The sequence below is a fragment of the Passer domesticus genome, chromosome 2 (assembly GCF_036417665.1).
Source record: "Passer domesticus isolate bPasDom1 chromosome 2, bPasDom1.hap1, whole genome shotgun sequence".
Classification (NCBI taxonomy): domain Eukaryota; kingdom Metazoa; phylum Chordata; class Aves; order Passeriformes; family Passeridae; genus Passer; species Passer domesticus.
In genome coordinates, this window is record NC_087475.1 from 10,615,800 (window position 1) to 10,642,108 (window position 26,309).

General features: G+C 39.0%; 1 protein-coding gene across 9 annotated transcripts in view; it reads left to right on the forward strand.

Moving 5' to 3' along the window:
• Positions 1-26,309, forward strand: part of DMD (dystrophin) — a 1,145,450-nt gene that overhangs the window by 96,720 nt on the left and 1,022,421 nt on the right. Inside the window, exon 1 of one of the 9 annotated variants that reach the window (XM_064407401.1) lies at positions 3,236-3,821. The exons of 7 other annotated variants lie outside the window; for them this stretch is intronic. In XM_064407401.1, the coding sequence (XP_064263471.1) occupies positions 3,725-3,821 (97 nt within the window). In that variant the 5' untranslated portion in view covers positions 3,236-3,724. Of the gene's footprint in view, positions 1-3,235; positions 3,822-26,309 lie in introns of those variants that run through there. One more of the 9 variants, XM_064407378.1, reaches the window with a different exon arrangement.

Consider the following 26,309-nt stretch of genomic DNA (forward strand, 5'->3'; position numbering starts at 1 on the left):
AAAGCAAAAACAAACAAAAAAACCCCCAAACAAACAAAAAAAATTGCATCAAGAAGAGGCTCTACAAGGTACCTTAGTTGTCACTGTCATGTGCACACACCACCACAGTAAAACTCAAGCACCCTGAGTGCACCAATCAGTCCCTCTAGTAGCAATGAAACAATTAAAACAAATAGATATGTCATTGCCATAAGCTGTAGATGGAATAGGAAGAGAGTTGTCACCCAAATAGGCTGGAATTTCTTTGCCTACTGAGTTTTCAGTACTTTAAAAAGCAGAATACCACTTGATGAGTGTTTTTCCACTTGTCATTTATTTCTGCTTTTTACAAACTGAGGACAGTTCTGTATAAGACAAAAAATTATGTATTTGTGTTATTGTAGATTCTGGGAGTGCAACCCATGGAGCTTTCTCTCTAAAGCAATTCATTCCATATGGGTGGGTTGCTATAATTATATCTATGCAGATGCTGAATCCACTTACAATATGCAGAAACCACGGCTGTTGTTTTTGCAGAAAAATGCAGAAAAAGCTAGAAACAAAAGCCAGCTATTAATCTGGCCTATTAGTATGTGGACAGAATGACTGATACTGGTTTCTCCTCCCAGATTCTCCATTTGTCTCTGGGCTGTTTTTCTATACAGCTAGTGCACACAAAAGATACAAACACTGATGTATTGCAGTTTCCTTCTTCTCCAAAAAAGATAATTTAAAATATTTTGGGGTGTTTTTTGTGGGACTTTTTGTTTGTTTGTTTGGGTTTAGGGTTTTTTTTGTTGGTTTTTTTGGGTTTTTTTTTTTGGGTTTTTTTTTTGTGCTGGTTTTGTTGGTTGGTTGGTTGGTTTTTTGGGGTTTTTTTGTGTTTTTGTTGGGGTTTTTTTTCACCAGAACAAAAATGGCTACTCCTTATAGACCTGATGTGTCTGGGAATGTCTGCATGGCTGAACTGTATCTCATCCACTGTGTGCTGTGTTGCAGGGCAGTAATACTGAATGGCAAACCAGAGTGGGTTCTTCCTGTAATGCCATGCTTATTTGTCTGGAAATACTTTTCATCATTCCCTCATGTCCCCCTTTTCCTTTTTGTAGTTCTAGGTATCTGGGTGGGATATATATTTTGCCACACCAAATGCTCCCATTCTCTTTTCATTATTGTATGTCTTACAATCATATTAAATATTTCATGGATATTTTAATCTATAATCTTGCACATTTTAAAATCCATTGAATTAGAGATTAAGCCTGTGTTGAGTTTTGGGTACTTTAGATTTTCCCTGCAAATACAAGCTATATGATCTATGTGCTCTAACTCATCTCTCGTGAAATACCATGTAAATTCCTCTTGCTGTGTCTATGATTTAGAAATCGTAATGCAGCTAGAGGTGTGAAATATTAAGCATATCCTTTTATGTACTTGGAATTGATGGTGACTTCAAAGTCAGTCCTCATTCATTGCCTGGTTTGTTTCACTTCAGCAATGACTTGAACTGTGAACAAGAAGGAGCCGACAGTATTTTCAGATAGGCACTTTATAGTTGTGCACTTTGCAACTATATGATAGGACTATCTCTGTTGCCTTGAATGCAAAATTAGCTTGTTGATACGTGCTGCTACAGACAGAGGAACAGATGTAGTAATTCTACTTTATTTACATGAAATCTCTAAAAAGGCATTTTCTGGCAGCATGCTAGGAATAAATACAGTATCACATATAGAAACGGCACCATGCTATGTTAGCTCCTTCAGGTGTCAGCTGTGCCATTTGGATGTGGGCGAGAGCAGGGAGTCAGATCCCTCCCAGAAGGGATGGGAGCTCTCTCACATTCAGCAACCCAGCAGCAACCTGCACCTCTGCCCAGGGTCCCTGCTGAGTGCTGAGCAGGAGGCACCCACTGGTAACACCCCTGTGGGAGTCCTAGAGGAAGGTATCAGGTGTTCTGATTTTTTTATTTCTATTTGTTTTTCAAAATAAGAAACCCTCTTACCTTGTTTCCTGATTTGTTTTTGAGGTTTAGGTTTTTTGGTTTGGATTTTGTTTGTTTTGGGGTTGGTTTGGTTTTTTTTGTTCTTTTTTGATGTGGGGGGGTTGTTTTGGTTTGTTTTTTTTTGGGGGGGGGGGTTATTTTTTGCTTTGGTTTGGTTCTTGTTTATTTGGTTTCCCCATCCACCTGCCCTCCTCACCATTTACTTTCTGTGACTTGGATCTCTCCTGAGCTCATGTTTTCAGACTTGTTTTTTCACAGCCAAGACCCTGAGGAACTTTACTGAGATTCAGAACTTGTGGGGGAGGAAGGGGCTATCAGGGTGGGGAGGGATTGCAAATCACAAAAAAGTTCAACACATATAATCTGAGTAAAGAAATGAGGTTTAAGTTAAACCCTATGAGTGTTTTGAGCTGGGAGTACGAGAACTGGTGAGTGATAATGGGCTGGCAGCTGTCGCAAGGGAAAGCTTTCCTGGGGGACTCTGCCTTTTTCCCTGTTCCTCTCTCCTCCTTTGCCATTGTGCAAAAGCTGAGGAAGGAGGTATTACTCCAGTGATAGTCCTTGCTCTCCCCTCACTACTTCACCTAACTATCAGGTTTAAGCCAGGCTGTTGACTCTATTGAATTGTCCCTTTTTTCTCTCACAGGCATTCAAACTTTCCACCATGAGGTTGGGGTTGTTTATTCAGCTTATGAGCAACCAGACACATTAAAGATGAAATGCCTTGACTCTGAACTGCAGGCAGAAGTGGTGGGAGGAGACACAGCTAATTTGACTTGGAGGATGATTGATATGTAGATGTCAATTTCTATTAATATTCTTTTGAAATCACTGACGCAAGCGTGTTTTTCCCCCACTCAACAGAAAATATAAATAGAAAGACAACAAAACAACCCTATCCCTTTAATTCATAATACAGAAGCAGTTAAGCAAACTCTGTCATTTGAAAGTGTCCTCCACAGGCTGGCAAAAAGCAGCTTATGGTGGTGTTCTTACCACTTTAAGAATATCAAGATGCTGTGACAGAGCTATCCACTTACTGTTAAAATGTATAAAGAACAAAAAGTAAGTGTCACCTACAAATAGGCTTAGATAAATTGCTTAAAAATGTACAGCTCCCTCATTAGACAGCCATTCATTGCATGAAAAGAACTAAATGCATTTGTCGAGGTGTAGCTATAAAAGCCATGTTCAAAATGAAACAGAGTTGAGAGCCTGAACGCACAGCACTGTTATTCAGAAGTAGCTTTCGAGCAGAGAGTTTCAACGGGAAGGTGCTGTTTGGTTGGACACAAATCAGCAAACGTTTAGCTGAAGCTGAATAATTCAAGCGTGCACGAAGAGCTTTCTGAAGAGAAAAAAAACCCGCAAGAATAAAAAAAAGAGAAAATCTTCAAACATTTGCATCAGCCTTGGAGGACAATACAAGCAGCAGGATTTGAAACAGATTTACAGATGCACTCTCTTTAGGCAGGGAGAGTGCTCATTAAATGCAAGATGCTTCTGTGGCTCGTGGGCTTGCACGGAGGTAGAGGTTTGCAAGACTGACGTATCAGATAAAGTCAGAGTGGTTACCACACCGACGGTGTAGCAGCTGCATAATAAATGATGGAGAGAATCATGTTAGGCATGCCCACCTAAGCTAACTTGAATCATGCGAGAGGGGAGCTGCTGGAATTCAAATAGACTTTCTGGTTCCCAGCAGTCGGCAGTAATAGAATGCTTTCAGGAAGATGACAGATGCAGGGGAAAGATGCTGTTTTGCACTATCTTGATTTGTTACGGCAGCCAACTTATTGGCATGATGGAGTGACAAGAAAAGCAGCTGGCATGGAAGGTAGGATTATCAAAGCTATTGCATCATTATGAATGTAATTAGAAACTGACCATGACAAAGCATATGCTAGAATGAGCTGTCACTGATGATGACAGAGGATTTGTTGCTGAGGTCTTGAAACTCTGAAAACAAAATTCCTCGTGCAAAATGGATTTTGCAGTTTCATTTATGCTCGTGTTACTCTTTCTTTCCTGCTTGCCTGCAAGCTCGGGGAATTGCTTGCTTGAAAGAGAGTGTTCTGTTAGGATGAGACTGAAGAATAAAGTATTTTCTAAGTCTCGCAAGCCTCAGGTAGATAGAAACAAACAAATGTGAAACAAGACTGGGAAAAGCTCCCTCTGATTCACTAGCAAGCTCTGATTGATATATTGGCATATTGTGGAATTCCAAGGAAATAAAGATGCATGTACTGAATGCTCTGGTATAATGAAAGGATATTATTGCATGTCTGTGCTTTACAGTTAGTTTTTACGACAGGTTTTATTCCCCATCAGTTTTTAGCTCTTGACATTTATCCGGTTGTTCAGAATTATATAAAGAAAATATATCAATATCTCCTGCAGGGTTTCTCAACAACTCCAGCATCTGTTTCAGCTATTGAACTGTATTCACGTTTTGCCAACTTGATGCCTGCCCAGCTGGTCTGTCATATCTCGCTTGATTACTGTTCTTAATTTCTCTGTATCAACTTGTTTCAGACAGGATTCTGAAAGCTGTTAATGAGAAATGACAGTAACTGCTTAACTGTTGAGAACTTGAGTATTCTCTTATTTTTGAAATATTAGAGAGCATTTCTGTGTGCATTTTATTAAATTCATGTTCTGTGTTGCACTGTGAGGTTTTCATATAATAATTGAATTTAGATGTGAATACTTTAGATGGGTCACAAACGTAACTTTTAACTGAATATTTTGAGAAAGTTTGAGAAAATTTACAGGTGTTTTCTTTGGTGTAGGTATTGTCTTATTATATGATCCTTCCTCCTGTCTACCTCTCCCCCCACAACATATATATTCTCCCTCTCTGTCACGGTGAACAGTCATTAAGTGTATATTGTACATATTGAAATATATTTTATCACCACTAGGGTGAAACGGCTAAGCAGCTCCAAACAGGTGATAGGAACAGGTTTAAAACAGACGTCAGCTCTATCAGAGTTGATCACCCTCGATCACACAAGTGAAAGTAGTGCCTTGTAAATATAAGGCATTCTTTCTTCCTATTCGAAGGTTCAACAACCACTCAAACACTGCTTGATAGCTCACAGGCTATGATTATGTTAAATTACTTGGATTATTTTGCTTTACAAAATGCATTCTTCTATGTAAACTCCATTCTTCATTACATTTATAGGTTTTTTTCACCTATAAAATTATTAGGTGATAATCAAGAAATCTCTCGTCAAACTGGATATTCACTTTTCTGACTTTATCTTAAATTACTTTGTTGGCTGTACTCTGTGTTGTCTTGTCAACAGGGTTCAGGCTATTAAACACTAAATGTTGCTGAGTAAAACTAACAGTTTTAGGAAAATAGATGTTTCTAGATATACAGCAGTGAACCAGCCTTTGGAAAGTTTGAATGTAAGAATCAGTAAAACTAATAGCTAATGTTATTTAGCTTGAGCATTTCCCTATTTTGATCATCTACAAGAGACATTTTAAATTATTTTGTAACTGCCGGGAGGGGAGATGTACTCATTAACAGAGAAGATCACCGTGGGGTATGAATAGCCAGAAATAGTTCTGTAGTTTTGATGACAATAAAATGTTATTCTATTTTATAGAAGTTCAATTGAATTTAACAATACTTTCTCATTGTTGATCACGGTGAAACCATAGAGAGAGTAAGCCCTATAAACAGCTTAAGTCCCATTCTCCTTTTCAGGGTATTAGTAAAAATGTTTTATATTGCATGTTTTATATTTACACTCCTGAATCTGCATAGTCTCTTCACGTCTCCAGAGTGCTGGCTGGCAATCATCATGCAGTAGTTACTTAAAATGGTCTTTTCCCTCTGATGCCAGTAATTGTAACTTCATGCTGTCTGTGGCCATCACCCAGCTGACAAGTGATTTTATAGTTTGTTTCTGTTTTCTCTCTAGTATTTGGTTTTAGCTTTCTCTTTCACTGATGAATTAATAGGACACTAGGTGGAGCCAGCTGTTGATTATAAATAGATCTACAGTAATACAGGCCTGTCTAATGAGCAAGCTCTGGTATATAATGCTTATTATTAAAAATAACAATTTAAAATGTTAAGAATTGAGTTGAAACTTAGTCACGAAAGTGTAGATCTGGTGATATTAGAGGAAACCATATATTCATTTTCCTTTCCTTTTATTATCTTAGAAGCTTGTAATCAAATATGAAAAATAATAATAAGGAAAGAGCATCTACATTCAATAAAGAGGACTAGGAAGCAAATGAACGGAAATAGAGAAAGAGAGAAGCAGCAATAAGAACCAGCAGCTGTTGCTACTATAGATACATGCAGATATCCAGTTGTGTATCTGTACATCCTTTGCCTGATGCACACAGATTTTCTCTCATCCTTACATTTAAATCTTCCTTCCGTTCTGTCTTCCTGAAGTAATTTACAGATCTGACATCTTTCACTTTATATTTAGATGTGGGATGCATGTTTTCAAATCTCTTCTTGGGAGGGTGTTCTAGAAGGTGTGCAAGGCACAGAGAGTTGTCACTTATATGTTGGCCAGACATAATTAAGAAAACTCTGGAAGGTTATTTTCTGACTGAGGTGGAATCTGGTTGCATGTGCTCCTTCACATAATTCTGGTTATTAATCCTAGTCAAGGATAAGGAGTCTGTAGTCCTGAGCAGTGTGACAACACAAGAAAAATACACTCACTTCCACACAGATATACAGATATGTACCTCAGGTGTGGTACATATATTAATTCAGCAAAGAAGAGATAAAAAATCAGGGTGTATGTTGATACTTGGTTACATGAACTGAAGAGGAAAAAACAGGAAATAAGAAGTGTGAGATGACAGGCAAAAACAGAGATTAAAGATGTGGGCTGGTGCAGTCTGGCAGAACAATGAGAATTCCCATCAGCCTCTGTTAAGTGAAGCTCTTGCAAGTTCAGTCAATGTCTTTTTCTTAGAGTATTAAAAGGGAATTAGGGTAGGGAGAGACTCAAGTTAGTGAGGAAAACGTGTGGAGGAGGGAAATGACAGCCGCCTAACACTCCAGGAGTAACGAAGTTTAAAAGTCTGGAGATTGACCTTTTCGGATGTTATTCATAGAAACTTATAATTTTAGTAGTGACATGAGGGTTAGAATGGTCCTGTTAATAGAAAATGAAATTGTGCATGGACCTAGTGCTTTTTGGAGGAGCCTTGCAAGAAGCAATGCTGCCCTGTCAGCCCTAAGAGATCTTTTTTGTTAAGGGCTTTGCAGTTTGTGCTCAACAGCAGAAGCATGGGAGGAGATCAGTTATGGTGGAGACAAAGATTATTAGTTTTACAATATTTTATTGAGGCTAGGCCATGATTTAATTTTTTTAAAAATTTGTTGTAATGGATAGTCTTAGCCAGAAACACCTTTGAAATGTGTTATGGTATCATTAGGTCCATATCTGCTTCTGTACATTTTCTGTCCTCCAGCACCCCAGGACTAGCTTTGAATGAACTCATCCTGACATGTCCTGAATTTTCTTTCGGACAAAAGGAAGATGTGTGTAGTGTGGCAATTCTTGGCTTTCTGCTGCTTGTAACCTGCTGCTTCAGTCAGTTTGTGGTTCCTCCTGAAGAAAGCTGAAATTTTAGTTGAGAAACACCTACAGTTTGGGGAAGTGTCTGACCATCTTGGCCAAGGGTTATGAGAAGCTGAGCCAGAAGAAAAAAGATATGCTGCTTCTCTCTGTCAGTCAAAGCTGTCCTTTTAGAAATCCACTGGAATGAGGAGAAGGGCAGGAGGAGGGGAAATAGCACATAAGGTGGGGAATGAAAGGGCTTTGGGTTTTCCATGAGACACTCATTTGATGAATGAATGGTAATTGCCTTGCAAGAAAACCATAAGGAAAGGCACATATGGAAGTCAAATTGTCCAAGGGATGTTAGTGAGCAGCTGGTTATGTACTGCCAGAAAACATTATAAAAAGACATATTGTATCTAAGCAAAATGTATTAATAAATTAAGGCTATTAGCAAAGGGGGAAATATTTTTGTCCTTCAAAACCAGAGTTCACATTTTGTAGATTTTTAATTTAGTTATTCATACTGTGTAACAGAATTAACATTACTAACAATTTGGAGAGGGACATATTTGATAATAAATGGTAAGGGGTATCCTTTCTCTGTACCCCTTATAAAGGTTGGGAGGTTTTGGGGTTGGTTTGTTGGTTTGTTTTGTTTTGTGTGGTTTTTTTGGTTTTTTTTTTTTGGATTTTGTTTTTTTTTTCACAGAATATTAAACCACATACCCCTTGTTTTCCAGAAAGGTAGTGCTTGCCCCATCCCTGGAAACATTCAAGTTGGATGGGGCTCTGAGCAACTCGATCTAGTTGAGGTTGGAATAGATGACCTTTAAAAGGTCCCTAATAATTCAAACTATGCCATGATTTCTTAAACTGCAAAGTACTGGTGGTGTTGGATCTTTCCTGCTCTATGCCACTAGCTGCAAAATGTCCATGACATTCACTGCAGAACTGAGGATATGAACACAGGAGCTGTTCCTTACAGAAATGTCCTGGACATGATAGACCCAGCGATGCAGTCATGAAACAGGCAGAGCTGAAATGGAGATGTGAAAGCAGAGAAATCAGGGCTTTACCAGAAATGGAAAAAAGGAAGTAATAATAGTTTTTCTTGCATCTTTTAAAATTTTTCTTTATGGTCTGAGCATCTGTGCATCAGAATCAGGATGCAAGATGCACCTGTTTATAAAAATCAGGAACTTCTGGCTGCACTGCAGTTTATTTGGCTTTTGTTATCTTTAGAATAGATCTTAGTCTTAAAAAAGGAAAATCTGAAAAGTAAATCAAGATTAGTCAAACAGGGGTTTTTTTGTTAGTATCCTCAAGTTACCCAGCAGAGTGTTTTATATTATGAGGCTGTTCTTTACAAGGTCTTTCTTTCATTTATGTTTCCCTGAAGATCCTGCACATAGCACAACCAGTTCTCTGACCTGCTTGATGATTCAGAGGCTCAAGATATTGAAATGGTCAAGGACATAGAGTTGGTTTTGACCAAGGCTGACAAGACACTTCTTTTTTTCTTTCTTTTTTTTTTTCTTTTTTTTCCTTTATTTTTTTTTCCTTCACCTCCATTCCCTCCTGCTCAAAATTTGCCACAACTGGGGAAAGCCAAAGATCAGAAGAAATTAACTCAAAATTTCAACAAAAATTGAGCTGCTTGAAACTTGTGTTTTCCTATCTAGTCTCACCTTCACCCGTTTTTATGTCATTCTAATAATTAGAAATAAAGAGTATGAGGAATTTCTACATGGCATCAATTTTTTTAGCATTCACTTTTGATAATTTATATTGATCTGTTTCCCTGAAACTTGAAAGCCACACTAAATAAAACCACCACATGCTGCTTTCTGTAAGCTTTCTTTTTATGACTAGCTTATTTTTTTACAGCCGTTATGCAGGTCATGCTTGCTTTTGCAAAAATAAAGCACAGATATTAGGAAGAAGTTAATTTTATCTTTTTTTTTTTTTTTTGGTAACAATATTCCCACACTATACTCATATTTAATACATCTTTATTTCTTATTATAACAAAATATCATTTATAATGGGAATTCCTCAGTAATTTTATAGTAATGGCCCCAAATGGTACTATCCCTTGGTACAAAGACCACTTTTTCAAAGAGCAAGCTGAAATTTCATCAATTTTTTAAATTAAGGGTTTTGACAAAAAACAAACAAACAAACAAACAAAAAACTAAAAAAAAAACCACACACACAAAAAAACACCCCTAAACTTTTCACTTTCCAGTCCCAGGCTGGTTTCTATTCACTGTTGGTAAGGACTGCAAACAATGAAATACTCAACCTGTTGTCTTCAGTAATGATTGTAGGCCCTGAATTGTGAGAGTCAGGTTTGATAACCAGGCAGAAAAGCAAAGGTATTAAACAACTTCATGTACATGGAAAATGTTATATTTATATTTTTCTGAGTCCTAATGGAAAGAATTTTTGAAACGTGGTGCTTTAGTGAAGTAGTTTTGGTGCCATTGAAATATTCAGTGACTGAAGATTGAAGTTAAGTGTATTAAGAACTTTAAGATGTTTATTGTTCAGTGTCTGTGATAACTCTCAAGCTAATAGTAAAATTACCGTATTCTCATTTCTTAGTGGCCTTGTTTTCAACTACTGAAAGGCACAAGGGATTTTTATCTTATGAATGAATTTGGTACTTAGCAAAACATTTCAAAAACAGTGAAATAAATTGTCAGCCCAGTGTGATTAAATCTGAGTCTCTTCAGATATTTCTGCAGAAGCCAAGAACAAAAAGCATCTCACAGATGTTGATAAATCCCTAATTATATTTATTCCCAGGCTGTGTTATTTTTCAAAACTTCAGAAATAATGAGGATTAGGTAAGTGATCAGTTATGCTACCTGAACCAAGAACAAACAAATCCTTAGGCAGTGAGGGTTATGAGGAGACTCTCAGGCTACTAATTTAAGGATGTAATGAAGAAGCAAAAATTGAAAATTCTTGACATACTCTGGCACCGTATGCCAGGTAAAACCAGCACAATCAAATGCCCTCAGAATGTGAAACATCAAATATAGTTTGCTTCCTTCAGAGAATCTATTCTTAATTTCCTGTTGAGTTTCTTTAGCAAGGTAAAAATGTTTGAAGTAATAATACCTGATTGTCTGTCAAAATACCTAATCCTACACTTTTCTCACAGGCACTGTTTGTTGAACTGTGTGGGCCTAAATGTGACTTTGAATCATCAACCCTAGACAAAGTGTTAGTGCAGATGATAAGGGCCCCATAACAGTAGGGAAGTTGTATACTGCTGAAGAGAACCAATTAGGGTTATTCCTCCGGCAGCAAGCAAATGAATTTTTCCTTAATGAGTCCTTAGTGAAAATGGTATTTACTGTGATATTCTGTGTGACCTGGCTGACCCAAGAGGCAGCCCAAGCAGCTCTGTTGTAGCACACGGTTTGGTATATCTGCCTAAGCCTAGAGAGCAGAACATGTATTAATTTATTATTATCTAATGGGGATGCTTTATTATCTATTTTGTGACATCAGTGTATGTGGCATGTGAGAAATCATAGAGAAAAGTGACTTTGCTCTAGGGAACAATATGTAATTAATGTGAAGGGTCTGCATTGTATCCTGAAAACCAGGCACAGAATGATGGCTGCAAACCTTGACCAGCTGTGAATCTGTAAATACCCTAAGCAGAAAGGGATTGCATTTTATGGCATTCTTGATACTCACAGTTTGAGGATTTTACACTGAATGAAAACTGTGTTGTGCAGAGATGAGCCACCCATTGATGATTCTGAAATGCCATGGAAACAGAGGTACCCTTATTAGGCATTGCAGTTTGTGTGTGAGTCAAAGATAGGTATGTCATTGGGAATCCTCCACAGCCTGTACTTCAATAGAAACACTGAAACTGAGAGAGAGGGAAATGGAACATCTGCATTGAAAGAGAGAAAAAAACAAGCCAATCAGTTAGATGAGGGAAATGCAGTGGTGTCAATTCAGAGGACTAACTTACTCTGCTGTTGCTTCGTGCAACTTGTTGGTGTCTGCCGGGCCAGGAGATAAGTCTTTACCTGAGTGAACAACCATCTCAGAGCAGCATTATTATAATTCAGGAGAGAAAACACAAGGTATTTGGTTTGTGTTGCAGCACAGTTTTCTGGTTTAACACCTTACCCCAGAAGTTGTAGAAATATGAAAAAGCACAAAGAAACTACAGAGAGGTGTGTCACTGCTGAAATCATCAGTTTTATTTTGTTCTCTGGGATTTTATTAAGTCCCATCTCTCTCCAGTTAGTTTAAAGGGAAAATAAACTCATAGTGGAAGTTGCAGCTGGATAGAGCTGCATTGGCAAGACTGGAAAAGTAATTTTTTGTGCCCCCAGTGTAGGTACGGACTGGGAAGCATTGGCCTCACCCACGTCAGCACTCCCCTGGATGGAGATGTGGAAGGAGTACACAGAGGTTTTGGCAGTGGTGATCCCTCTTTCCTAGGGGAATGTATTTGGCAAGGTTGATGGCCATGGGGAAGGGGCTGCAGGGGTGTCCTCTAGAAGAAAAGGCCAGGGGCTGTCCTCTGCCAGACACAACTGCTTCCAGCTAGCTCCAGCCCACAGCCAAGCCTGTGGTGCCTCAGGAAAAGCCTGTTTGAGAAAGGGGAAAGCTCTGCCCTGCACCAGTTGAGGGGAAACCAATGTGGACCAGCAGGGAGAAGACCAGGGTCAGAGCAGGATAGGAGGAGGTGCTCCTGGTGTTGGAAAAGAGATTCCCCACAGATCTTGGAGAGGACTCTGCTGGAGCAAATACCCACAAGGCAGTCCCTGGAGGACACCACGTCAGAGCAGGTGGGCTGCCCTAAAGGAAGCTGCAGCCTCTGAAGAGCCCACAGAGGAGTGGGTAGTTCCTGAAGGGCTGCAGCCTGTGCGAGCATCCAGGCTGGCTCAGGGGAAAAGTGTGAAGTGGATGGAGCAGAAGAGAGGAGCTGTTACAGACTGAGCACAGGCCCCATTGCCCATCACCCTGTGTCCTGCAGAGTCAGAGTGTTGGGGAAGGAGTTGGGAAGTAAGAGCCTGGGAAAAGGAGGGACATGGGGGGCAGGTATTATTTAAGTCATTTTATCTTTGCTTTTTGCTGTCCCATTCTAAATTAATTGGCAATAATTTACATTATTTTCCCCCAAGATAAGTCTGTTTTACCCATGACAAAACTGGTAAGTTACTCTCTGTGTGTTGACACAAGCTTTTGCATTCTGTTTTCTACCCTTGTCCTGTTGAGCCTGGGTGGGTGTGTGGCTGCTGACTGGGGTCAATCCACGACAGTTAGGTTAAACAGAATTATTCCACCTGAGCTTTCCAAATTGATAGGACATAATGACTCAAGGTTGTTCATTTTTAGGGATAAATGGTATTAGAATGTGTGGGTGTGGACCACAGCTGATACTTGGTAAAACAAGAAAGTTTGTAAAATTAAACTGCTCTCCATTTGAAGCAGAGTCACTCCAGAGGTATTTATCCAGAACCTGCCCTGAAAAGATGATGAAAATACATCATGCAAAGGGCTTTATTACTATTTTCCGGCTGCTGCAGGTTGTGTACACCTGAGCTAAGATTAGGGGCATGAGGAATTTATTTGAGCAAGTCAATTTATTTGAGCCTTGCATTGCTAATGTTTTTGTCTGCTAAAGAGGGATTTAATGTATCAAAAATTTTCCTTGACTGTATTAATAACATATAATCAAATCTTGAATTTAACGAATTCTAAGGATGTTTCATCACTTTTAAGTACTTAAAACTGAAAGAGATATGGTGCTGTGTCTGTGACAGGCTATTAATTCAAAAGGGTAAAAAAAGGACGAAAAAAGCTTTATTAAAAAAAAGACATGCCATAAAAATAATCAAAGTGGTTTTGTCTTTAGGAAAAGTGCTACTCAAATGGATTTCTGTGGCATTTTACAACACACTGGTTGTACAGATAATATCTGTTTTTTCCAACAGTGTGGGGGGAAAGATGCTTTTACAGTATTTGAATTGTTTCATCATTCTGAGATAATCAGAGAAGGAAAAACACATTGTGTCTTCAAGTTGAGAAAGTGTCAAGAAATGTCTTATGGGGCTGCTGTCAGATAGGGGAAGAGCAGGATGTCCTTTAAAAGGTGTTGGAAGCTGTCTGCTGTAACAGGTTGTATTCTGGAGATTGATTGCTCCTTTTCTACCATTGCTAACATGATCTAGGTTTGAACTAATGCAGCTGTTCAGTGGAAGTGCTGCCTGTGAAAGGAAGGTTGTACCCTTGCAGAGTGAATGGAGGTGGGATGGAGTCTGTCCAGAGGTGTTCAGGAGACACTTTGGAGCACCCAGCAGAAATCTTGTGTTGATATCACAAAACAAACTTGTGTATACTTAAAAAATAAACAAACCAAAAACCAACAACAAACCACACCCACACCCATATATATTTATTTGCAACAGGCATTGCCTAGGGACCATCTTATTTTGTTCATTAATAATTTCAACTCTGTGACTTAGAATTAAAGAGCTTTGTTTGTTGACCCTCTGAGCTTCAGACATTGACAGTCTGATAGCACCAAACTTGTTTCTGCATGGAAAACTGCAGTGATTCCTCTTCCAAGATTTTACTAAAAATGGGGAAAGCCTTCTTTTATCTGTTGAGTTTGTAGGCCTCTGAAGGCCTAGCTCCACACAAAGAAAATGTAAATGATTTGGAAAATGTAAGGAGCCACAATTCTTTTGTTTGGGCCAAGACTGTTTTTGTTATTTAGTTTTATTTATCTGTTGCATCTGTTGGATTTTGGATTGTACAACAGCTCAGTAGTGATTTTGTCAAAATTTGTGAAGTGGATGTTATTTCTGGTTTCTTTATGGAAGTTAGAGAACAGTCTTATAAACATCAAGGTGAACACTAGGCTTCAGTGGAGACACACATGGAAATCTGGCTTTTCTTGGATATCTCTCCTACCTTCAGTGAAGTGGTCTTGGGGAGGAGGTAGCAAACTGATTAGAAAGAGTCAGGTTCATATCTTCATCTGTTCCTTCTGGAGGTCACTCAAAGTGCATTTCTGGAAACCTGGCAGTACTTTCTCTCCTTGTAACCAAAGAAATGAAATTACCCCAACCCATAACTGGAATACAGTGTTAATCTTTATTGCAGATGCATTTTTAGATTAGATCTGTGATGTTTCTTTGTACATTCTGGCATGTTGCTTTGCACCTGGAAGTAGTTTGTCTTGGTGGTAGTGCTTGCAAGTAGTTTGGAATAGTCTAATTCCTTGTAGTAAGTAATGAGCTCCATTGCTCAAGAACAATGTAAGAGATAGATATGTGCTGAGTTACTACAAAAGCTGAAATTGAGCAAGAGAAAACTCATCTATACTTGAAGCAGGATTAATTTCATTAATTACACTATTATAGTTTCCTAAATTTTGGCTTGTTCCTTCAGGTTGCAATATTGAACATTTTGATTTCTAATATTAATACTATTACTATTTCAGGAATAGAGTAGGGATTTAAGGACCTTCTTGATTAAGCCACAATAGATATGAAGCAGTGAGATTTTTCTTTTCTTCCTGGCAGGAGAAATAAGGGTGCGGTAGACACACCTAAAATGAAACAGCTTCTATTTCCTTCTGTAACCATTGGTTGAGTCCCTTAAGAGTACAGAAGGAGAGAAAAGTTGCTTGGGTCTAGAGGACACACCAAAGAACACATTTTTGTGTATATTTAGAAAATTGTTGTTTTTCTCCATGCGTTTCAAGTGACTTGCATAATGGTTCTCTCATGGTTCATGAATTCAGCTCAGAGAAAAAAAAAATACGATTTGAGCCCTCAAATATTTGCTCCTTTGTAACCTATCTGCCGTCATTTAAGATCAAGCCTGAAGTTTAAGATTAAAGTAAATGTTGTTAACCCTGGAAAGTAAACAGCATGAGAGTGATTGAGCTTTTCCCCCTCAGGAGAGTGGATAGGCGGAGAGCGAAAAACCTTGAATAAATAATTAAGAGAATTAATTGTTTCCTTTTTACCTACTCAAGTATTTTATTTTGTGTTTCTGAACACTGAACATTACATGTCCTCCAGGGGAAGAGTCCTTGTAATTCAGACTTCACAGTGTTGAGAAAAGCGGCATGATTTTATGTGGGGAGCTAGACTGAGAAAGAGCATTGACAGAACGCTGTTCCCCGGCAGGGAGATGCTGTACCACACTGCAACACGTGCCTGTGACTGCTGACAGTGTCACAGCGCCGTATGAAGCAGCCTTGCATCTTGTGCTTAGTGTCTGAGGGTCACCAGGTTCATCTGGGAATCTGTGATCACTGGTTGGAAACTCAGGAAAGATTGGGGTTTACAGGGGAAGAGACCACTTTCATCCCAAGTTTAGCTATAACCTAACTTAATGTTAGAACTACTAAGTTCACTTCCTACATCTTCTGTCTCAAAGATTTTTAGGCATTAGTAGTGGAATACCAAGACTCTTCTCTGTGAACTAATTTTATACTGATTATTACAGGGCAAGTATGTTTTTCCCTGTATCAGTTCTCCATCTGAGAACTTGAAAAGCAATTCCTACAGAAAGGAGAACCATTCTTAACCTTATGAATGTTCTCTTTCTATAGCTTGTTGAACATACTAATTTATTGGTCTCAGGTTCTTTATAAAATGTATAAATTAAATCAGTTTTATTTATTTTGTATAGCTATCTTATATTTTCATTTTGTTAATCAATACTGAACATTCTTTTAGTGATATGTTCATGTCTTTCATGTTATTTTCACCTCTCTTTTTTACTTTTTAATATTTGCTACATCTTCCATGTGCTTTGACTCTTCTTTTTATTTGTTTTTTATGCTGTATTTTATGAGGGCTGTAGGTGATATTGAAGATTGAAGGTGCCAGTAGTTAATACTCATGTTAAATTTAATGTGTATCATTCTCAAGAGATGTAAAAGAAATTGTTTGGCTGTTGAAGCTCTCAGATAAAAGCTAAAGTGACATACCTATTTCATGCATCACATCAACTTGTTTTGCATGCTACTGTCATCCTACCTGAAGTTGTGCAAGATTAAATTCAAACCATACAAAGCAAACAGGACAGGTATGTTGCTGCCACTTTGAACTGTGTGTACCACATTGACTCTTCTGTCAGATATGCTTAAACTGAAAAATAAGCAGTGAATGTGGTCTTGGTCTCCTCCCAGCCACACTCAATAGCTGTGGTAGCATTTACTGCTCTGCAAAATTGACCAGTCTCCACAGCCTACCCACTTTGTTATTAATATAATTGTGGAAATTAGTCATTCCTTAGCTCTTGGATTGAGTTCAAATTTGTGTAATTTCTATTACATACTGAACCACCTTCTCCTCCTCATCAGCCCTCATTACAGCTGCTGACAGCCTGGCTGGAATTACCCCTCTCAGAGAACTCTCTCCAACAAAGACAGCTCTCACTGAACACGTTCTTTGGCCCTTCACTAACACGTGGCTTTTTTTTGAGCTGTCTTGCCTGTTGTCACACATAGAGGTAGTTACTTGATTCTGAATTGTCAAGTTACTAAGAGCGGTTTTTAAAAGGAGAAAGAATTTTTCTTTTGGTTTAGATTCCCTAAGACCTTCTTTTTTGGAAGGTTTTTTCCACATTTGGAGGATATCTTGTCTACTTCTGTGTAGCTATTTTTAGTACAGCTGGGGAATATGTGGGTCATTGTGTCACATTCTCTCAGCTTAATCTGCTGTTAGTTATGCTAATGAGGCTTGTGGCACTGGGCTTTTGCTTCACTTTGCCATATTGTCACTTCTGCAGCAGAAGCCAAAGGTGACTTTATCCACTTCAACTGTGATGCTTTTTAAGCACATTTTGCTTTTCCTCTGATGTAGCCCCAGAACTCTGCAAGTCAGACTGTCTCAATCTCCTCATAAAAGCATGGATTTACAGCCTCCAATTTATTCTCCCTACTATCTGGTGAAGTCCTATGAAGCATGTCTAAACTTGCTAGAATAGTAAATTTTTTTTTTTTTTTAATCATAGAATGCTTTGGATTGGAATAGACCTTAAAGATCATCTCATTCCAACTGCTCTGCCATGGAAAGAGACATCTTCCACTAGATCAGGTTGCTCAAAGCCCAGTACAATCTGGCCTTTAACACTTCCAGCGATGTTAAGACTTACATGGAGATTTTGGAAGTCTAGAGAAAACAAGAGAGCACTGATATGTAAATACTTATCTATAAACACATGCATTCTCTCTTCTTATGAGATAATTGTATTTCATATTATGTCAGAATTTTATTTCTGGAAGTCTCTGGTGATTTGTAATCATGGGTGTATTCTGACTGTTTCCGTACCTTCTTGTTTCCCTCTAGAATATTGAGCTAAAGAGGGAGAGGAGCAAGATTTGGAAACCCTGCTTCTTGTGCCTACTCCATATGTCTTTGTTGACCCTGTGAATACAAATTAGCCAGAGCCTTACTACTTTGTTCAGCTTTTGCTTGGGTTGCACTTACACCACAAAATATAGCTCATCTCTCCTAAATTTAGGCAAAATCTATTGTCTTCACCTTCATTTTTCTGAAGTGATGCAGGGAGAGATGCCGTTTTCCTACAAGCTCAATGCAATCAAAACCTAGGGGGTTTGCAGTCTGGCTTTTGCTCCAACTTTTGCATCCTCTGAACTAAAGGATATGCTCAACCCTCTACACCACACATTTCAATCTTTTGCTGGAGTGCCATATGTCATACTCTGGCTTTTGATAAGGAACTGTTCAAGGTTGTAATCTTGATTGGTCTTTTGACAAGTACATAGAAGCCTTCAGTGTCCCCAGTCAGGGTCATGTTCTTTCTTTGTTTTCTCTCTGTGTCTCTCCAGTTTTTCTGATCCTTGCATTTTGCGTGGTTGTTGCTATTGAAAGCAGGGACAAAGGTGCTATTTGTCTTCTCCTACTCAAAGCAGGAGGAGAGCAGATGCTCGTAGGAATGGTGCTAATAATCTGCAGTAGGAATGGCAGTCTAGTAGGAAAGATCCCTGGCTGACCATGATTTCCACTGCTTTAGGGCACAACTACAGCGTGCAGTGAAGAGAGCCATGCCAACTCCAAATGAGCCAAATCTGGAGCTGCAAACTGTTTAGCTGTGTTGCACAGGAGGGTGGTGAAGTTGCCAGGCCTGCAGACTCACGAAACATGCTGCATCCTAAGGATTTGTCATATAATCAAAGGAAATGGGGTGTTGGGGGGGGTATCCCAAGGAAGTGCTCTGGAAAATTCATCAAAACTTATGTGCGTGCACACCACAGGTTCACAAACAGAGAGACGGATACTGCCATCCAACTATGTTCATAGTACTCTTGAGCTGTTTCCTGCCTGGAACACTGTAAATGTGGTAGCCTTGCAATTAGATTGCAATTTAGTTTGAGGCTAAAAAAAAATAACTGGAAAACTATCATTACATGTCTAGTAATAAATCTCCAATGCAGTATACTTCTTAATTTCTGCTGCTGCCTTAAAGTTAAAAGTAAATAAAAGCAACTCTCTTTAAGCTCAGCTTCCCCTCAAATTGGCACCACTTGCAAGTGCAGAAACAGGACTGAATGTGTTTACAGCAGTCATGATAATTATGAAACACAAGATTAACCTGGCCAGGAAAGATAAATATCTTGGTATTCACTGCAGTGATAAAATGATTTTGGAATGCAGCCTGACAGAGTGGCAGATGAAATTTGATTTTTCCAGCTATACATAGCTCACAACGGGCCTCTTTAATATTTGTTGAGTCTAAATGTCCTGAAAACCTGATGTTGTTTTTGTAGCATGGGTAGTTATTATTTTGCAATATTTTTGGGGAAAATAGTGCCAAAAATAGGTAAAAATATTTGAAAGATGGTAGAAAAGAAAAAAATACTGGATTGAACTGTTAAACATGATTTTTTTCTTATTTGTGAATTAGTGCTATCACAGAGACCATGTATTCCAAATCTGCCTTTCTAAATAATTGAGTTATATTGGTATTGTATCACGTTCTTGGTCTTAGAAAAAAGAGTAAGTATAGTCCTTCTAGGAGGGAAGATCAGATTTGTCTGAGCTGTGGTTGACTGCCAAAAAATAGGCTAAATATATATAATTTGTGAAGAAAAATACTGTTATCTTCTCCCTATATTGTGGGTGTAAGTAAGATGATACGATGGTGGAGAAGTCAGAACAGTTACTAAATATTTTCTGGTCTGGGTTTTCTGTGACACCAAAGTACTATTGAAAAATATCTGCTCTCTGTTGGTTCCCAGTGGTGTTCTCTATATATGGAGAGAAGTTTCAGAGTTACATTTTTTCATTTTCTTAAACAAATAAAAGCCCTTCAACATGAAGGGAAATCATCAGTAATTTCAATAAGTTCTACAATCTTTGCTTCAAGTCTTCAGTGTCCTGCCACCAGCATTTGCAGTGGGTCCCTGGTGCTGAATGTGTGTTCTGTAACACACTCTCCTTTTTCCTTCTGAGGTGAAGCACACTGATCTGAACTGCATGTGCAAGGTGGGGCCTTAGCAGTGCTGTGTCCTTTTCCTGTGCTCTGTCAGCCTCTTTCTGTGTGAGTCAGAGAATTTAAGACCAGGGAAGTGTGGTATTCGCGTGCCCTCTGAACAGAGAGAAGCAGTAAAAAGTTTGATCAAAACAATTCTTATCTCATTTGCTGCTCCTGTGTTTTTGAACATGTGGAATGCGTTGGAAGATTATTTACCTGAAGGAATTTGCTTGATTAGATTCTGGTGGAATTGTTTGTGTTAATTAGCCTATCAGGTCCAAGCTGTGTCCTGACTGTCGGCTGACAGTCACGGGTTTTTCAGTAGCTAGAGAAGTTAGTTAGAAGTTACTTAGAAGTAAGTATGATATAGTATAGTATCTCTCTTTAATATAGTATAATTTAATGTAATATAGTTTTAATAAAGTCAGTGTTCAGCATTCCAAAGCCATGGAGTCAGATGCCAATCATTCCCATTGTTGGGGTCGTGCCTGATTTTACAATAAAGACCATTAGATCATTCCATCTGACCGTCTGTGAAACCCAGATCATAATATTTTGCATGCAATATGCATATTTTGCACAGGTACCTCTTTGTTGATCCTGGTTTGGATCCTGGTTTGGCTGAAGCATAGCTCTCGGAAAGACACCCAGGAAGGCAGCAACAATTGCTGTGTGCTGCTGCTCTTGGCAGGGGGGTTGTACTGGTTAATCACCCTTTCTAAAAAAATACGCCTTCCCTAGCTGAAAACTTGCCTCAGCCCTTCAGCTACTCAGCTGGCACACTCTCCTACCTGTCACTACAAAACTTCTCATTCTTAATTTTTAGCTTGACTTTGCTTGGCTTCATCCGTTCATTGACTCTGTCAATGGATGTGTTGTTTGATGACTGTGAGTTCTGCATGTTCTTGGCCAACATTTTTCTGTGATCTCTCCATGAGTATGTTTCTCAAATGTCTTCACTTTTTAAATGTGTATTTCCCTGGTTCCCATCCCTTTGCAGTGTATTGCTTCTCCTCTTCTGGCATACATTTTGTGTTAGCTACACAGTGAGCAGTGCCTTGCACCTCCTCTTCAGCTGTGCATACAAACACTTCTAATTATAATAAAATTATGGACCTTATATTTGAGACATGCTTTTGTAACTGGTACTTGAAAACAATTTTTCATCAGGAAACTGTGGCCTGTAACTAACTGATTGAAGTGGTTAGAAGCAACTCCATTTCACGGTTGTTTTTACTTTTGAGGAGAGAATGGAAGGGTTTATGATGACAAAAAATCTGAATTATCCTATTTCTTAATAAATGTTACAATTCCTAAAAGGACAAACAGATGTTGCTTTCAGAAAGTTACACTCGAGGTATGGGTCTTGGATTAATAGCACAATAGTTTTCCTGGTCTTTTCCAGTGTCTATCTGCACATTAGCCCAAGGCTCCCTCCACCTTTTGAGGTGTATCTAAGTCATTATTGGATCTCCACCATTTGAACTATCTTCATGCACACACAGACAAATCTGAGAAGTCTCTTATATTGGTATTTTTCATAATTCCATGTATTACACAATCCTTTTATATTTCTTACTGCTACAACTCATTGTAGAAGAGGGGCTTTTCAAAATAGTTTCCTTTAGCTTCAGAAGATAATCTGAAAATCTGTGTGTACTCACTGCTGTTGCCCACTGCATCCTGTTCATCTTTCTTTAAATTGATTGTTTCTCCCACATTCCAATAGTAAGTGAAATGTGAGAGGGGTGTGGGTGGTCTGTCTTGGAGATAGACTTAGTTCATGAATCTTTAAGCTTATTTTAGGACCTCAATATCCATGTTTCAAGTGTTAATGGAGTTTTATTAGTAATTAAAATGTTTTATTATCAATTAAAAGCCCCTCTTCATGTTACTGTAATAAACAGCTTTGTTGGCTAGTACTTATTCTAATGATTGGGCACTTAATTAAAAAAAAGACTGGCAAAGAATTTCACTGATATCTGAGAGCTTAAGGACCAATAGAGTTAACAGCACTATTGTTTGCTTTCCTTCTCCTGGAATTTGTATTTTGATGCTGGATGCTGCTTTAACCAGACTTTGGAGACCAAAGTTTGCTTGCTGCTTCTCCTCAGAGCTCATGTTGATACTTGAATCAGCAAAACCCCTGAGTATATGAAAGCTGAGTGTGTGCTCTGAGCTTTGAATAGAGTGCATACCTCTTTTTTTTTTAGAAGAAATCCCTGTGCTGAGGCAGTTAGGTTCACAGAGTTTGTAAAACTTACACAACAAAGGTGTTATTCTTATGTATAAGCTGTACAGCATCTAATTCAGCAATTACTTTTTTTATTCCTGTGCTCAATTATCCAAATAATTTTCATGCCTTTCACTCTAAGTATTTAGAGTGACATAATTCAGTATGATTTTTTGACACAATGGTCAAAATGGGCTCAAAAATTATTTAAGCATTCAAGATGCTTGAAAGTGTTAACAGAATCCTTTGTGCATCTTTTACAATATGTATGTGGAGCTCCTTCTGTTTTAAAAATATTTTTTCCAAATTATGTTCTTGGTAATGAGGGTGTCACCTCAGAAAGTTTTCAGCTGTGAAACTGTGCAGAGGTTGGCCACATTAACACAGAAACAGCTGACCAAGTTCCTAGAAGTTATTTAAATCTTAGTGCAGGTATCATATGATATTAAAGATGACAGGTTATTCTCTTCTAGCAAGAGTAATCACGTGGAGGTTTTTGGAATTATTTTATTTTTGGAGAAAATATATGAATGTTGTTATGAAGCAGGCTTTGTTAAAAGATCAGAAATTTCTTTAGAGATAAAGCTCTGCTGCTGAAGACACTACTGAAGACAAATACTGTTTGGGAGAAAGTTAGAATAAAACTATTAGTATGCCATCAAGCCTTGGACTTCCCCATAGGCCTCTCTTGAGCTTCAGCATGGTTATTGCAAATAACCTCAGCCTCTACCTCTGTTGTCTTTTGCAGGCTGATATGAGCTCCCTTTGTCAGTATTCTGAATGCAAATTTGTTTACTTTGACCAAGCTCCAGATGCACTAAAACCTGGGCATGCTAACACAATGATAAATAGTCCTTACTAGGCTTAGTACCATGGCTTTAACACTTCTTTCTTTTAACTGGCTTTGTACTTTAGCGGCTCAGCTACTCACCAGGGTCATACAAGTTGCATTTGGCTGAGGGCATTGGCAGAACAAGTTTGTGTGTGCCTGGAGAGCAGGCAGCAGGGGGTTGTGTTTGCCTTGGAAGACTTTGCTGGTATACCTCGAGAAAGTGAATTTCCTTGAGCTCTGCCTGTCAGCACTAAGAAAAAAGTAATTTAAAAACAGGTCCACTGACCACAAAGGCCAGTGGAGTTCATTCCTGAAAAACAGTTCTTGTTGGAGAATAGAATTGGAAATTTCTCCTAATGATAAGTGAGCTACAAAGGGAAAATGGGACAAAGAAGTCAGAAGATGGAGGGGTATGGGCAAGTGGAGAATAGCTAGAAGTGCAGCAAAGAAAAAGGTGAGAGTAATAGAGTGAAGGACAAGGGTTATTTTTTGAGTCATAGGCAGAACATGCTTCTGAAAAATCTACATCTGGGAATATTGAGATCCATGCAGAAGCCTACACCTTAGTAAAGTCTGTGAATTTCACCTTGAAAGGCAGAGAGAAAAGTGTCATATTTCAGATTACATCAAAATCCCAGACAAGTAAAACTATTTAGTGACTATTTCAGGTAATAGGAGTGTCTCAAAAGACTTCCACCTACAAAATGCCACCAAATGGAGAGTTTCTCTTTAATAACTCATCTTCCTTTAACTGCAGCTGCTCCAGGGGCCAGATATAGAATGACTACATTATAAATATCAGGTTTCCAGGATAGACCAACAGTAAGCTAAAATGTCAGTTTGCCTAATGCAAATACTTGACATATGTTGAGCAGAACAGGGAGTAATGGGGTTGGAGACTGTCTCTTTGCTCCTGGTCATCTCTCTTTAGAATATTTTTCTGGGTACATGCTTGACAGGCGCTAGATGGCTGGTACCATTTCATCTCCTCTGTTCAGAAAACATTCACCAGCTTAATGTGCAGGGAGCTGAGCTGCTAATGCTCTGTATGAACTTGCTCATGGCTGGACTGTCAGAATGATTCTGCTGTGTCTTTAATGAACTAGCTGTGAGACCAATTACACCCTGTAAAAGATGTAATGGTTAATTAAACTACTGCAGTTGGTCAAACCTGAAGGCTACTGAAATACTAGGTGTGTATCTGGAAGTTAAGTGAGGCTGAAACACACAAGAGTTCTTTCTCTTCCTGGATATTTTGCTTTAATGTGTCCAGATGAGATGAGAAATGAACAAATTCAAGAACATTTCATTTTTAAGAGAGGGGGAGTTTACTTAATGATTCCAAACCTGCCCCTTTCATTCCTGTTTCTAATGCACTATCACTTTTCCCCTTTCTCACATCAAAGAAGAGATGAAAATGGCCCCCCACAGAGATCATGAACGCTCTTCTAATGGCGCTAGCAGTGAGAGGTTGATTTTTGGTTTAATACTCAGCCTGTAAGCAGCAACTGCCTGATTTCTGCCCTTTCCCACCATCTTCTCTCTCTGGGGTGCAGGTGTCTGTGGCAGTGCTGCAGCCCCACGTTTGCCTGGCGTGTTTGGCTACTGCACCCGCTGCGGTGGCTGGATGCCGAGGGGAGGGAGTGCGGGGCTGCACTGCCTCTTTTCAGCTGATTGGTGTTTTGGTGTCTGAGCTGTGCTGTGCCTGTGAGGGGGGACTTGTGCTAACATCTTGTCTCATGGGAATATTGAGGTTCTCTCTGGTCATGTGTCCCTCTCAGCCTCGTGGCCTGGTGTCACAGGAGCTCATCCCATCTATAAGAAAGGGGCTGGGCTCCAGAGGCATCCTCCTCCAGTGGAGCTCAGAGCACCCCTGCCCAGCTGGAAGGAGGGGGAGCACTGCCACAGCAGCACAGAAAAGGCAGAGGTGTGCTAACAGCAGAGGGAGAGACAGATTCCAGCTGGCTCCAGGTGCTTCCATCGGGACAGTGCTTGGGAGCAAGAGGTGCCACGGGAGCACCTTTGGGAGCTCGCTGCCTCTCCCCTGGAGCAGCAGCAGGAGCATGGCCACTGCCTGGGACTGGATGGCTGTGCCAGAGAAGGTTCTGATTAGCTTCTAAACTCCGGTAAAACCACTCACTGTGTTATTTTGTGTCATTCAAAATATCAGGACTGCCTAAAAGGGGGAAAAATAAGAGACAGAGGGAGAGCAGGAGATGTGACTGTGGGAATGGCAGCCAGGGAAAAATGGGTCTGTGAGTTCACATGTGCTGTGCTTGTGTGAGGAAAACAAAATGTCTGCAGTTACAGAAGCACTTAAAGGACATACACTTTAATGCCTCTGTTTTCAAAGAACCACTTTGAAGCTTATGAGCAAAGACGTAAGTATTTAACTGCAGGTTGAAAGTTATTCTAGGCATGATGAGTACCCCTAAAAACAATCAAACAAAACCCCCACCACGGAACAAAACCAAACACTAAATCTAGTAACAGCTGGTTGTTTTCCAAGCATAATCTTTCAATAGCTGCTTGAGACAATAAGGAAAAAATCCAGCCTCAAAACAACCACTTACAACTATTGCATGTAACATCTATGCTCTGCCAGCTAGGGCTGGTAGTTCGTGCTATTCATTAGTACAAATGGCCCTTCCCTGAAACACGGAATGAGTAGTGATGATTTCCATACAAGCCAGCATTAGTTTTATTTAGCATGTCAATGAATGCTGCTTTCAAAAAAAAAAAAACAAAAAAAACGCCAAAAAAACCAAAAAACCACCATAGAAACAGGGTTTGGTTTTGTTTTTTCCAAATAAGAAACTATTTCATTTTCTTTTTGCATATTGTATATTTAAGGAAACTGAAATGTTCAAAAATTAATAAATGAATAAAATCTGGTAGGAATTGTTGTTTAATAGGCTATTGTGTGTCTTCATAGCATTATCATTTCTTCATTTCTTGGCTTTATTTGTATTTTTTCTCTTCAGCAGTAGCACTAATTTTCAATCCCTTCTGCTCTGGGTAGGCTGTTGTCCAGTGACCTAAAAAGTGGCATGTGTTACAGACTGTGAACAATTACTGTTTATGCTTGGGGGGGTACATGGGGTTATTCTTTGAGGAGCTGACATAATGTCATGATTTTCTTTTATATATCTGTGTATATATGTGTGTGTGATGTGTGTCTATATATAT